This window comes from Mustela erminea, chromosome 14 (genome assembly GCF_009829155.1).
Source record: "Mustela erminea isolate mMusErm1 chromosome 14, mMusErm1.Pri, whole genome shotgun sequence".
NCBI lineage: Eukaryota > Metazoa > Chordata > Mammalia > Carnivora > Mustelidae > Mustela > Mustela erminea.
Genome location: NC_045627.1, coordinates 26,708,493 through 26,722,828, shown reverse-complemented (window position 1 = coordinate 26,722,828; position 14,336 = coordinate 26,708,493). Strand labels below are relative to the sequence as shown.

General features: G+C 39.0%; 1 protein-coding gene across 6 annotated transcripts in view; it reads left to right on the top strand.

The window, feature by feature from the left end:
- The window catches only part of FAM13C (family with sequence similarity 13 member C), a 143,869-nt gene that overhangs the window by 47,246 nt on the left and 82,287 nt on the right, over positions 1–14,336 (top strand). For all 6 annotated transcript variants that reach the window (XM_032312412.1, XM_032312411.1, XM_032312410.1 and 3 more), the window contains one exon: positions 5,134–5,252. In XM_032312412.1, coding sequence (XP_032168303.1) covers positions 5,134–5,252 — 119 coding nt within the window. The remainder of the gene's footprint in view (positions 1–5,133; positions 5,253–14,336) is intronic.

The following is a 14,336-nucleotide window of genomic DNA, read 5'->3' as shown; positions in this document are numbered from 1 at the left end:
TGGTTTGAGCCATGGGGGGTGTGGAACTGGAAATTTTTGAGGATCCTCCAAACACTGGGTATTATTCCGTTTATAACCATTCTAATAGTCTCCCTGATACACTATATTCTCTCAAAAGCTTTAAATGCATGCATGCAGTCACTGGTAAAGAGACAAATAATCTTTCTGTGTCTAGAATGACAAAAAATGGGATGAAGAAACTGCCAACTAAAGGACCAACACCTTGATATCCTAACCTATGAATTGCAATTAGAGATTCATCCTGATTCCAACATCAACAAGGAGTGGTAGTTCAGAGTGACGCTAATGCTTTACATTTTGATCAATATTTGCAGTACAACTAAGAATTTATCAAAAGGGGGGGACGTTGATATAATTAATTTGTATATTGGGACCCACAAAATGGAGGCCATCTCAGTGGCCTAGCCCATGTCACAAATCTAAACAAAGTTAGACTGCACTTACTGAAAACACCTGTCAAGAGACCCTAACCCCTGTCACAATCTTTCAAGTTAGCTTTAACTAGCTTATCTTACCTAGAAAATAGGACCTGTTAGCCTTACAAGGAAATCCCTGAATTCCTAGCCATTCATGCCCTGTTTCCTTGTTGCCTCTTCTTACATTCTATAATGCTCATTCTTGCCCACAAAAACTTTGGGAGAGAGCTCCACTGTTTGATAAGCTCTGTACTCCCTAAATACATGATTGTTTTTCCTTGAATAAAGGAGTTAAATTAGTTACTAAATTGTTTTAGTTTTGTCATTTGATAATAGTAAACTTGGGATGTTGTAATAAAGTGGCAAGAATTCTGTCTTATTTTCACTTTATTATTCTCCTTGGGGAAAAGTGAGAGAGTAAGATCTGCCTCCTAGTTTTAAGTGAGGACATACAGGCTAGAAGTGCCTAGTTTAGTGCTCAGTACAGGTGAGGCACTCGACGAATGTTATTTGATTTGGAAAGTGGACAAAATATCCCAATTTGAATGTCTATTTTCTACCAGAAGTTCTTACAAATGTAGTTAGTAAAGTGGGCGATATCCCTGTATTTCAGGTAAGGAAATAAGACCAGAGGAGATCCTCCTTTGTGGATCTGTGTAGATTTTGAATGTATGCCTCTTTCATCCTCCATGATTTATTTCTGTGTTGAAATAATGACCAAGGCAGGCAGAAATTATTTTAAAAAAGAGGTCTGAAGAAAGAGTTCTCTTAGTAATATCTCTTAAAGTCCCAGAACACTTCAAATAATAATCAGACACATGTTTAGAAGATACTGTAAACCAGCTCTTCCAGAGCCCCTTTCCCCCAACTAGAAAATGGATGTGATAATCCAATAGTTCTTTAAATCAGGGACAAAAATCTCTAAAACCCCCAGTTATTCAAAAGGACTTTAAGTCATTTTCACAGATGTGTGAAGATTAAGGTAAAAAGAACTCTGGGATGGCATAGGATAGTGTAGATTAATAACACATTGCCTGTTCATTCTAAGAGCTGAATATATATGCTTTTCCAAACTATGGAAATATTGGATGTATTAACCATGTAGTTAGAGCTCTTGGGAAGAGCAGTGATTAGTTATAAACCCACTTAATTTAAAATTAAGTTAAATTAAATTATATTAAATTAAAATTTAAGCCAGTAGTTGAAGAAAGTAAATTTTTTTAGTTAATTTGGGAATGGAATGGACACGAATAAAACCTCAAGCGTGAGAAGATGAAAAAAGTTAATATTTTGATTGACCACACATCTCGAAAGGAAGATTTAAAGGATGTGTAGATCTCTGAGGCCCAAGAGTAGCATTCTGGTTTGTTAAGCTAAGCAAAAACTAGGACTAGGACAAAGCATTTTTTTCCCCTTTCTTCTGGGTTACAGATTTGTACAAGGAGGACTCAGAAGAACATGAAACTGTGGTCATTACATTGGATCAAAACTAGATTCTCTCAAGTTCTGTAAGAGTCAGCTGAATTCACTAAAGTCCTAACAAGGATAAAATATTATATTTCATTATTTCTGCTTAGCAGCGACTTATTTTTCCTTGACTCAGCTGAGTTTCTAAGCCTTTCAATCTAATAGACAGTTTCTCTCTTATTGTGTGTACTATCTTAGCCTCTGCTCATGGATCAGAAAATAACAGAAATAATGTTTGTTTTATAGGCACCTTACTTATGAAGTATCTCAGAACCAAGTCCATTTAATTGCTTCTGTGTATAGCAGAGAACCAGCAAATCACTGCACCAAGGCTGTAATTGGGACATACAAGACACAAGGTCAAATGATAGGGGATAGCTGGAATGAGGACAAGATGTAGGATTACTTGGCTTACAGGTGCCCCGCCAGCCTCTGCCTGGCCAGGTGCCAGGAAGACAAGCCTGGAGGAGAGGGTCTTGGCTTCTCCTTCCTTCAATTCTATTGGTCAGCATGGACCTGTCCATTCGCAAGCACATTAGCACAGCAGTAAACAAGTTAGTGTCTGCCCTCTTACACTTTAGTCATTGTCAAACGGTAGATTTTAAAATTCTTTGGGGGCAGGATTGCCTTAGTCACTTTTACATCACCTCCCTAACTGTCAACATCCTTGGTTTGTAGTAGGTGATTCCTTTTTAAATAAAAATATATCTCAGTTATTTTAAGGTAAACACTCTGCTTTATTGTTTTAGAATTTTTGGTAGGGGGTATTATAGCAGATCTCAAAGATGTAATGAAGCTTAAATGAGCAAAGCTAATATGTTAAATATGTTCTTGTCCAGATAGTGTCACTTTTGAGAGGGTGGCAGGGAAAGAATATGCTCTCTCAATTGTACATGAATACGTTATCTATTCTAAGAACTTTCTTTGGCAGTCCTAGTTAACCTTGTCACTGGTCAGGTGGTAGAACCCAATTGGAATAGGGATGTGAACTCACCAAGAAGGTGAGTCCTGATGTCTCATGTGTCTCTGTTGTAGAGACCAATAACCATGATTATTACTGTTCTTGTTATATACTTTTTTCCTTTATGTCCTTATGAATAAGTGATACCTGGCAGCACAATATCTTTGGAAGCTACTGTTTTATTAATTTAGTTAGAATGACATCCATCTTTTTTCTGCCTTCTCCCTTTAAGCAAAAGCATGAAATTATTTTTATGAAAACTGGAGCGAGTAAGAATTGGGATTTACTTTCCTATTTCCTATAAAGTTCTTGAGAATCTTGTAGATTATACTCTTGAAGTATATAAATCTGAAACAAACAAGCATCCCACCACAAACATAGGTTTGCTTTTGATAAACTTGTTTGGATTAAGTCTCTGAGGGTTTCCTTAACATAACTTTCAGAATATTAAGATTCAAGGGAATTTTTATAGAAGAAATATTAGTGTTTATAACTCCCATCTGCTGTGTACCTCCAGTTGACAGGTACTAAGATATGTTCTAATGACATCTTGTTCAACAACTTTGTGACCTTGGAGTGTTATTCCCATTTTACAGACAAGGAAGTGGGGATCCTGATAATTGATGTGACTTGTCACATACCTAGCAAGTAGTAGGCAGAGCTATCTCACGTGAACCCACTTTTGGGGAAACTTGGCCAGTATTTGGGTAGTTGTAGAATTTTTTTTACAAGCATTTACTATGTCCAGAGTGTCTTTTTGCCTGAAGCTGGAGGCTTAGAGAAATGGTATTAAAGGATCCTGGAGGAATAATTAAACCCTTTCTTTATCTCTGCCCCAACTCCCCACTTTAACCCTCTTACAGGAAGGCATATATATCTAATTTTATTTTTAAAAAGACTTTATTTATTTGTTTGAGAAAGAGAATGACAGCATGAGCTGGGGGTGGGGGGTGGGAAGGACAGACTCCCCACCAAGCAGGGAACCTAAGGTGGGGCTCCATCCCAGGACCCTGAGATCATGACCTGAGCTAAAGACAGAGACTTGACTAAATGAGTCACACAGGTGCCCCATAATTTTGTTTTAGAAGCTTGTGATGACTACTTGGCAAAAAAACCCACTTCATTATCCTAGTGTTTCAGAAATGTGACTTCTGAGACATCTGACATATTGGAACGTGTACTGACTTTAACCCACACTCCAAATAGGAAAGCTTGGTCTACACTGCCACCAAAGTATACTGCTCAGTCAGACCCAGATGTACTGCAGCACATGAATATTCTCACTGCGTGACAGTAGCCATCTGGATTTACACACTTTCTCACTGGGTTTAGTTTTAGTATTTCTTTTATCAGGTAAAGGGGCTATTTTGCTGCAGGGAAAACTTGTCAATTAGAGATTTGACACAGCTCAAAAATTATAGTGGTTCAACTGTTGAATGTATATAAATCTTTCATTTTTAGTGTATGTGTTCTTATAGTGAATCCAGATTCATGTTAGCTTGGATGTGTTTATGATATTCTCTAGAAAGTTTAGCATTCTGGAGTTCTTCTAAATTAATGCACTGATTGCATCGTGGGATGTCCAGTGTAGTTATTTCTTTGGATGCAGTGTAGCTAATGGCGTGTGTGTATGTGTGTGTGTGTGTGTGTGTGTGTGTGTGTGTTGAAAGGAGAGAGAGACAGAGAGAGAGATTGGGAAAAGAATGCTTGCATACTTGGGGATTGGAATTCATAAAAACGATGTATTCCTTAGGTTTCAGACTGACTTAAATTTCTTTCCTATTATAGGAGTAATGCATGTTTATTTTAAAAAATGTAGATGAGCCCCAAAAAGGAAAAAAGAAATGACATCTTAGAGTTAGTCACTGTTAAGAATTTGGTATCTCAATCTGTATGTGTGTGTATTCATACATATGTTTGTTTTTACAAAAATGAGCCAATGCTATAAATATTCTAGAAATTATGTTTTCAGATATATCTATTTATTCAATATCCTTCTATAATATTTTTAATGTGAACATTTTTATGGCATGGTTACATTGTCTCTCTCGAACATTAGATTTTTCATTATTTTTCTCTTTATTCTGTAATCTTGTAACAACTGACTGATAGAAAAATGTTTCTTAAATTGCAAATTACTTATTGGCCCCCTTCCCCAACTATAGTCTGCGGAGTGTGTTGCCTGCCCTGAGACCCACTTCCAGCTGAAGAACACTCCGGTGTGATGCCTACTGACAGCTTCTCTACTTTAGCTGTTTCTTCTTGTAGGAGACAGAGCATGTGGTACCCAGCCAGCCAGAGTGTCGGGGGAGAACAGGAACGCCAGCTCACGAGAGTCCGCAAAACCACTCCTTCAGGTGCCAAGAAACAGTACGAGTTCAACCAAGGTGGGCCTTTTGTCGTCAGAAATTGTACTGTGCCTGGTATTGCTTTCCCAGAAATGCTGATGCTGTGCTTGCCACTCCCACACAAGGCAAGGCTTTCTGATTTTGACTGGCATTCCTTACAAGTCACAGAAGCAGCTTAAAGCAGCTGTGAGAGTATCATGGAGTCTGAGTTGAGGAGAAATGTAAATAACCTCCAGTTTCTGCCTTCATTTTGGAGATAATCAGTCTTCGGCTTGACTTGGCTCGGAGAGAGTCTTGGAGAAAGAAATGCTGATTTCATTTGTCCTTTTCTATTCCATGCTAGAGATGATTAGGTTTTCCTCTGTGATAATGATAATTAGTGATGACAGTGTAGACATCAAGCCAATTTCTTTTCACATATTATCTCATTTAGCCTTTGCCTCTTCTTCACAAAGTGAGTACTAATAGGCCCATTTTATGGAGGAGAAGCCTGAGGCTAGGACTCACTGAGGCACTGGCCTGATGTTGCACAAGTGAAAAAGTTGAGCCAGACTTTGACCCTATAAACATTTGATTACAGAATAGCAGGTGTGGCTTCGGTGCTGATCCCAGTAGTGTCCTTGAGGCACTTGAAGCAGCCCTGGCGCTGGGCTCTCTGATCTGCTAGACCTGCTGGAGACAGCCCGGGGTCCAGGGCGAGGGTGGAGGTGGAAAGCTGTCTGCAGCACGGTTGGCATGGCATTCTGATGGGAGCCCAGCATTGCAGCTGTCTGTGGAAAGTCTCTTCTGGAAATAAACAGAAGAAAGAATTCAGCTGCGAGTTGTGTCAGCTGTCTTTGTAGGATCATGTGTACAGCATAATCATAGCCTTCAGTCAGTGGGAAGGGAGCGCTGTGCTTCCAAGCATGACCTTTAGATTTTTTTTTTCTTTTATGGCAGCACAGCCTAAATGAATCAACAACTACAGAGAAGTTGGCTGCTATGTAATTTTGCTTTAAAATATTCAACATACTAAATTTAGAATCAAAGAGCCCCAAAAGGTTGGAGGGGTCCCAAAACCAAGGTGACTGCTCTCCAACCAGATTAATAGGTTTCTTGTATCACCCTTCTCACAAGCTGCCACCTCTTTTCTGTTTATTCTTATGTGACTTCAGGTCAGGTAAGACTCAGCCTTGTCATTTCTCTGCTGCTTGGGGCATTCTCCTTCCTATTTGAAGCCTTATTATAATGAAGCTCTTTTAGACTGACTAGAGCCAATTTTGTGCAGTGACCCTGTTTCCCTTCCACCTCACTGGTGACTGACTGCCTTTCTCAGCAAGAACAGGCCAACTATATACCCATGCATAGTTCAAAATAATAACACAAAACGAAACAAACGAACAAAAAACCTAAATCATTCTTGTGTATAGAATGTATGGCAGCCCTTTGGGGTGGGTATTCCATAGAGGCTAATCAGGAAAAACATCAACAGGTAGACTTCTCAAAGATACTTGATGTTTGATAACTTTAGACCACTTTATATCTCACCTACAGTGGGGAAAGTAAGTGGTAATACTACTGTTATTAGAGGGAAAGTCAGAAGTTTAATAGGATTCTGTGATAAGAATCATTTACATATGATTAGTAAGAGCTAAGAGTATTGGATTAGAATAGTTTGTGGGTTTTTTTTTTTAAGATTTTGTTTATTTATTTGACAAATAGAGATCAGAAGTAGGCAGAGAGGCAGGCAGAGAGAGAGAGAGGAGGAAGCAGGCTCCCTGCCGAGCAGAGAGCCCCATGCGGGGCTCCATCCCAGGACCCTGGGACCATGACCTGAGCCGAAGGCAGAGGCTTTAACCCACTGAGCCACCCAGGCGCCCCTAGTTTGTGTTTTTTAAAGATTTTATTTATTTATTAGAGAGAGAGGGAGAGAGAGAGAGAGAGAGAGGAGCACATGCACAAGTAGGCAGAGTGGCAGGCAGAGGCAGAGAGAGAAGCAGACTCCCTGCCAAGCAAGAAGCCCCATGAGGGACTCAATCCCAGGACCCTGGGGTTATGACCTGAGCTGAAGGCGGCGGCTTACCCGACTGACCCACCCAGGCGTCCCTGAATTAGAATAGTTTTGATGAGGAAATATACTGTGCAGCAATTCTTATATTTGGGGATGGGAAGTTACAGCTGAATTTGGATTCTCAGACCTAGGGTACCTTTTCTCAGAAAAACAGAGATGTACATATATACAAGTTTGTAACACCTTAGGAGGTTCCTTGACCTCCTCTGCATGTCAGTGAAAGGAACCAAATACGGACAGGGTCCCCGGGGCAGCCTTCCTGGTGAAATCAGGTTTGTCTCTCCCCAACACGTTGGCCACTTCTACATCTTAACAAACCTCCATAGGACCCCAAATACCTTGTCCTTTTCTTCCTTTCCCTTCTAGCCTCCAGGTTCCACCTTGATGGGACCTAGGTTTATTAGCTAGCACCATTCCAGAATATTCTGTACCCCATTGTTGGAAAATCATAGGATCTGGAATTAAGGATCAGATCAGAAGCAGTGTCCGATACTATTAAGTTTAGAATTTAGATTGGGCTGGTAACCTTTAAACTAGACTTATTTCTCACAGCCATGGTGGCGTCACCTAGGGACATTCTAATGAAACTTAAAAAAAAAAAAAATCTCAAAATGTTACAAGGATTGTGAAACTTGAACTGGTGAAATGAGATCTGAGGCTAAAAACAACTTTGAGTCAGGTAGCTCACATTCCTGATAACATTTCCCTTCCCTTTTAAGCCAGCACATATGGCCAGGTTCAGGCATATGGTGCCCAAAAAGATCTTGATAGAGACATGATACTGTAACAGGATGCTCCAGACCTAGTTTTGGCTCAAAGCGAGAGAAGGAGCCAGGATAAACCTCTGCAGTTATAAAATGCCACCTTCTTGGGGGTGGAGGGAGAATCTTATTGGCATAATGAATACTTTGAAAAAGGGAGGAAAGATCTTTTTGCCACCAAGGGGTCACATGTCACTTCAATGAGACTCAAAGTTAGTCTTCAGAGAATGAATCCATCCTTGTAGAAATGAGATTTTGGAGCTCATTGTGTTATGGAGTGGGAACTGATCTTTGCCTGGATGCCAAGGAGAAATAGTTTCCTACCTTCAGCTCTCCGATCATGTTGTATCTTCAGCTCTGTCTAGCATAAGGAGCCTCTGTCTGTGTCTGTGGATGGGCTTCAGGGAGGTTTATGAGTGATTTTCCCGAAGTTTGAGTGCATATACATTCTATTGGTTTTCTGTTGCTACTGTAACAAGTGACCACAAATCTGTGGTTTAAAACAACCCACATTTATAATCTTATAGTTCTGTAGATATCCAACATGGGTCTCCTTGGGCTAAAATAAAGGTATCAGTAGGCCTATAATTCCTTTCTGGAGTCTCTAGGGGGAGAATCCATCTATTTTCTTGCCTTTTCCAGGTTCCAGACGCTGCTTGCCATATACCTCTTCTTCCACTGCAAAACTAGCAACATTACATCTCTGAGCATTCTTCCATACATTTCCCTCTAACCATGGCCAAGAGAGATTTTCTCATTTTAAGGACTCATGGGACTAGATGGGGCTGGCTCAGGTAATACACAATAATCTCCTCATCTCAAGGTCTTTTACTTGATCGTATCTTCAGAAGCCCTTTTGTCATGTAAGAGTAACATGTGGAGTGGGACAAAAAATTAGGACACAGGGAGCTTGGTGTGTGTGTGGTGGTGGGAGGGGAGGGGTTATTCTGCCTGCTACCGAAAAGTTCGGTTTTCCATTGAATATCTCTACAACATTCATCAGAATCTCTTGTGGTACTCATGACCCCCCAAAAGTCTTATCCTAACCTTTTTCTACCTTCCAGTTTGCTTGTTCTTCAACAGAGCCAACCTCAGACACTGATCTCACCCCCTCCATCGTCTTTCACCGCATCCTTGCTTCTGTTTGCCAAGTCCTCTCTGTCCTTATATGCTATTCCTTATACAGTGCCCCACGGCAGAGAACTCAAGTTTGGTGTCCTGTGGTTTATCTAGTGTGGAGATACACTTGCCTTGTACTATGTTTTAAAAATATATATTTTTTAAGGGTTTTATTTGTTTATTTGACAGAGATTACAAGTAGGCAGAGAGGCAGACAGAGAGAGAGGAAGCAGGCTCCCCGCCGAGCAGAGAGCCTGATGTGGGGCTCCATCCCAGGACCCTGAGATCATGACCTGAGCCGAAGACAGAGGCTTTAACCCACTGAGCCACCCAGGCGCCCCTGTTTTAAAAATATTTTGAGACGATATTTAAAATTCAGAAATTTTGTGGATTTGGGAGACGTTTCTTGAAAAACTAAAGATAGGATAACCTATGGGCTATATTCCCAAGGGGCAACGATTAGCCGGAGCTTAGGAGCAGGTGTCCATTTTTCCACAACTCCCACCTGGATCTGCCCCCTTATTTATGCTCTTTGCTGGCTCCTACAGGCATTTGATTTATAATGCCTGCTTTAATCATTTTCTTCCCAGCGACTGCTCATCCTAGGTGCTCTAGCTGCCTGGAGCTAAGCCCTAATAAGGTGATGTCTGATAATGTCTTATGCCTCCTTTCCAAGATGATGTATTTACATTTTAACTTGGATTTTCATTGCATCTGCGTGGAGGGGCTGCGTGTTACCCTACTCTGGCATGCTTTTCAGTACCTGGAGCTTTTTCAAAACACTTATAATTATGGAACTGCATTTGGTTAGAGCAAGAATGAAGCCTTAGTAATTATTTAATACAACCCTCTCATTTTCTAGTTTGACACCCAGTGAGGCTGTGATTTGCTTAAGCCCTGGCTCCCCTTTTAACAGAATCAAGACAAATGCCATCAATCTGTTCAGAGCAGTCACTTGATGAATATGCATCAGTTTGATTGATTTTTTTTTCTTTCTTTTTCTTTTTTTTTTTTTTTTTGGTGTAGCTACAGCCAGTGCTGATCCTAGGAACCCTCCTAGATGACAAAGGAGGATTTATGAATGTAAGAGAATACTAATGAAGCTGGGGATTTCTTACCCAGCTAAGTAAATTTACTTTTGAGAGTGATTAACTCACTTGTGTTTAAAATATTGTATTAAAATTTATGACAGCATTAAACTTTTAATGTCATTAAAGACCTTGCCTGCATAAACAGGAGCTATTCTATATAGCATTGTGTCACCACTAATTAAGTTGGTGGTTACATTGGCGAATGGGAGTTTATTAGCCTCTTCATCTGGAAGTTCCCAGTTAGAGGGGGTTCAGGATTGGTGTGTTAGCAAGAATAATGGCCTTTGATGGATTTGACTATTTTCGTGATGTTCCAGAAGAAAGAAAAAGCTTTGTTGTTTTATGGAAAGAGGAAGTTTTGTTGGCAGTAACTTTTCCATGGGGAATAAATCCTTTCAGCTTTTGTTTTTGAGATAGACAACTTGTCTGTATTTTAATAGCTAATGGTTTCTTATTTAAGTATTTTTTCATAGCAGTAAGCAGAGTCTTAATGAGCTCTGCTGAAAAGAGAAAGAGTACGAGAATGAGCACCCTGAGATTTTTAATAACATAGTAGACAAGATGTGCCTTCTTTGACTGTACCAGACAGAAGCTCTACTTGATGCCAATATGCTGTTATTAGTGTGCTCTCAGGATTCCTCCCCTCTCCTTTCAGTCTCTGTGTGTCTTCTTCTCTTTTCTCTTCTTCTCTTTCTTTCTTTCTTTCAATTGTGCGGGGGGAGGACAATGAATGAGGTATAAATTAAAAAAAAATCAGTTTGCCTTGACAGTATTTTGAGACTCCCTGCTATACAGTTGGGTGAAGAATGGGCTCTGAAAGGCTTACTTTGCCTATATTGCGTGGGAAGGGAGCCATATAGTGAGGGCTTTTCTTCATTCCCCAGTCCGGCCTCCATCCCCATGGGCTCCGAAATGGTCTGCTAGAATGGAAAGAACATTCAGATTAAGAAATGCAGAGTCTTATCTCATGTCTCTCGGGTGACCTTGGTCACTTAATGCAAATCCCTCAGACCCCTCCTCTAACACAAGTTTGGGTCAGATGATTTCTCTTCCCTCTTCTGACTCGAATTCTAAAAATGCTCAACATTCTAGATGTTTAAAGGATTTGATGTGGAAAGATTTTAGCTTAATAAAACAAGCTCTTGCAGTCACAGATAAAAATAATTCCTCCTCCATGCTACAGAGCACAAAAATATCCTCTACCAAATCACCAGTCCCTTGAACTGATTGACAAAGAGCCCACACTTGATTATTCTGGGAATGAAACCCTCCTTTATTATTACTATTATTTATTACTATTATTTTTTGAGACTGTCCTTGGTTACTTTATAAATTGTTAGCACTTTCACAAGGCAATGATTAGGCGTAAAGATAATAGGGAAACAGTCTCTCATTAATAATAATAGTAAATGGGACATGATTATATCAGAAAATATTTTTAAAAATCCAAGGAAACAAAAATTTCTTATAATTCTACTGCCCCAACATAAACATGGTTATCCATTTTAGTGTATGTTTTTGTATTGTTGCTATTGTTTTATGTTTTTATTTAATTCCAGTTAGTTAAATATAGTGTTATATTAGTTTCAGGTATACAATATAGTAGTTCAGTACTTTGATATATCACCCTGTCTTCATCACTAGTGCACTCCTTATATTGCTGCTGTTTTTTGTTTTTTTTTTTTTTAAAGATTTTATTTACTTATTTGACAGAGAGAGAGATCACAAGTAGGCAGAGAGGCAGGCAGAGAGAGGGAAAGCAGGCTCCCCGCTGAGCAGAGAGCCCGATGCAGGGCTCCATCCCAGGACCCTGGGATCATGACCTAAGTTGAAGGCAAGAGGCTTTAACCCACTGCGCCACCCAGGCGCCCCTGCTGCTGTTGTTTTAATGTGGCATAAAAAAGTTGTGTATGAAAGGGGCTTCCTGATACATTCGGGTTGAATTCACTTCAAGCAGGCTCCAGAGAATAAAGCTAGACCAGAATGCATTCTGCAATCTGACTCTACAATCTTTATATGTAAATTGAATAATAAAGTAATGGGTAATTATTACCAACCTCAGCTTCATGTATGGCTAAGGAGAGCAAATTTGATTTTTTGTAACAAATACTCTAACATATAATTTTTACAAGGAACATATTTTACAAACTTTGGTATCAAAGGCTTGTGTTAGAAATACTATTTCTAGGGGGCACCTGGGTGGCTCAGTGGGTTAAGCCTCTGCCTTTGGCTCAGGTCATGATCCCAGGGTTCTGGGATCTCTGCTTCCTCCTCTCTCTCTCTCTCTCTCTGCCTGCTTGTGATCGCTCTCTGTCAAATAAATAAATAAATAAAATCTTAAAAAAAAAAAGAAATACTATTTCTAGGATATGGAGCAAAAAATTTGTCCTTAATATCTCAAAATCTTAGAAAATTTCTTGGTCTAACTTGGACTAGATTTAAGAGACAAATTTCAATAGTGATTATAGGAGACAGAGTGTGCATATAAACTTAAAATCTAATTTAAAACTGACCAGCTGGTTAGACATTGAGTGTTCTTGAAGCCACAGGAATGAGGCTGTTCTTCAATTTACTCTTTATCTTCCCAATGAGGCAATGGCTACTCCAGTGTTTCTGTCACAGTATTCATCTACAGGATTATCTCTTTTCAAGACTAATGTGCAATACTAAACACACACACACACACACACACGCACACACACGAACACATCCATATCCACACACAGCTCTCACCCACACTTTTTTCTATTTTTTTAATCTTTAACCAACTTATTTAATTTGTATGTATAAATTATTTTCATATAAATGAAATCTTAGACATTTCTGTGTAACTAGTTTGTCCTACTTAATATTGTATTTTTTCCACATCATAAAATATTCTAAAATATTTATGACTATAAAATATTCCATTCTGTGACTGTACCATACCTTATGTAATAAATTCCAGATTAGGGTGTATTTTGACTACTTCTGTTATTTATATTTATAAATATTGCTGTAGTAAGAATTGTTTACAATATTTTTATGTACTTCCGTTTTAGTTTTTTTGGTTTGTGCTTAAGGGTAAAGCTGTCTAGGCATGGGATTTGAAATGATAAACCAAAAAGAGACATGGGATATAAGTTTTTCAATTATCTGATCATGAAGGCAGAAAGGAATAAAATGGATAATTGATAATTTTGAGAGAATTAGATAGAAGGTCATGTGGTTAGATTTCTGCATGTGGCGGCATCATAGGATAGTGGTGGAATGTTCGAGACAGCTCAATCCAATCCCCTTCTCCATACTTGTATAATCTAGATATTTCTGTTTCACCCACTAGCCCTTATGGTTTTCTAGTTTAGATTGTGCTTGGGGCAAAGTGCCTCTGGCAGGAACAATCCCAGAGACCATTAGGAAGGCATGCTGGGTGTGGAACAATTCTTTGATGTGTGGAACTACCCTGCATACTTCAGGGACTCTAGAATCTTTTGTTGTAGCCCGCAGAATGTCAGTAGTCTCTGCCAGCCTCTGTACCAATCACAAATAGCCCCTAAATTTCCTAAATGTTTTCTAGAGGGCATACCACCATCCCCTTGAGTAACATCAATCTTCATGATGGATATTTAAAGCTGTTTTATGAGAGTCTTTATTAACGTGGGTATGTGTTCATGATTTATTTATACATGGAGAAGAAAGCAATTATATAACAGAATTACAAGGTGATCTTATTTTTGCTTAACATATAATTATATACAGAAACTTATACTGGAAGGACACAAATCAATATTTTATTGGTGGTTATTTTCAGGTGGCATGATTAAGGGTGGTGATTTAAAAAATATTCTTTTTGCTTTCCAAATTTTCCCCCAGTGACTTCCTCTTAAGTTTGTAACTGGGAAAATTATTTATAAATGAAAAAAAGCAGTACATACTGTTCAGGATATAGAACCATAAATAAAATTGTTGCAGTCATTGCAATCATATTAGGTAATCAAATTAGGTAATTTTATTTTCTATTTCTTTGAACTGTTTTATCTCAGTCGGAGATAGATAGGAATATTAGAGAAGAACAGATTTTTTACTATTAGTTTTATTTTTGTTAACTAGAAGAAACTTAAAA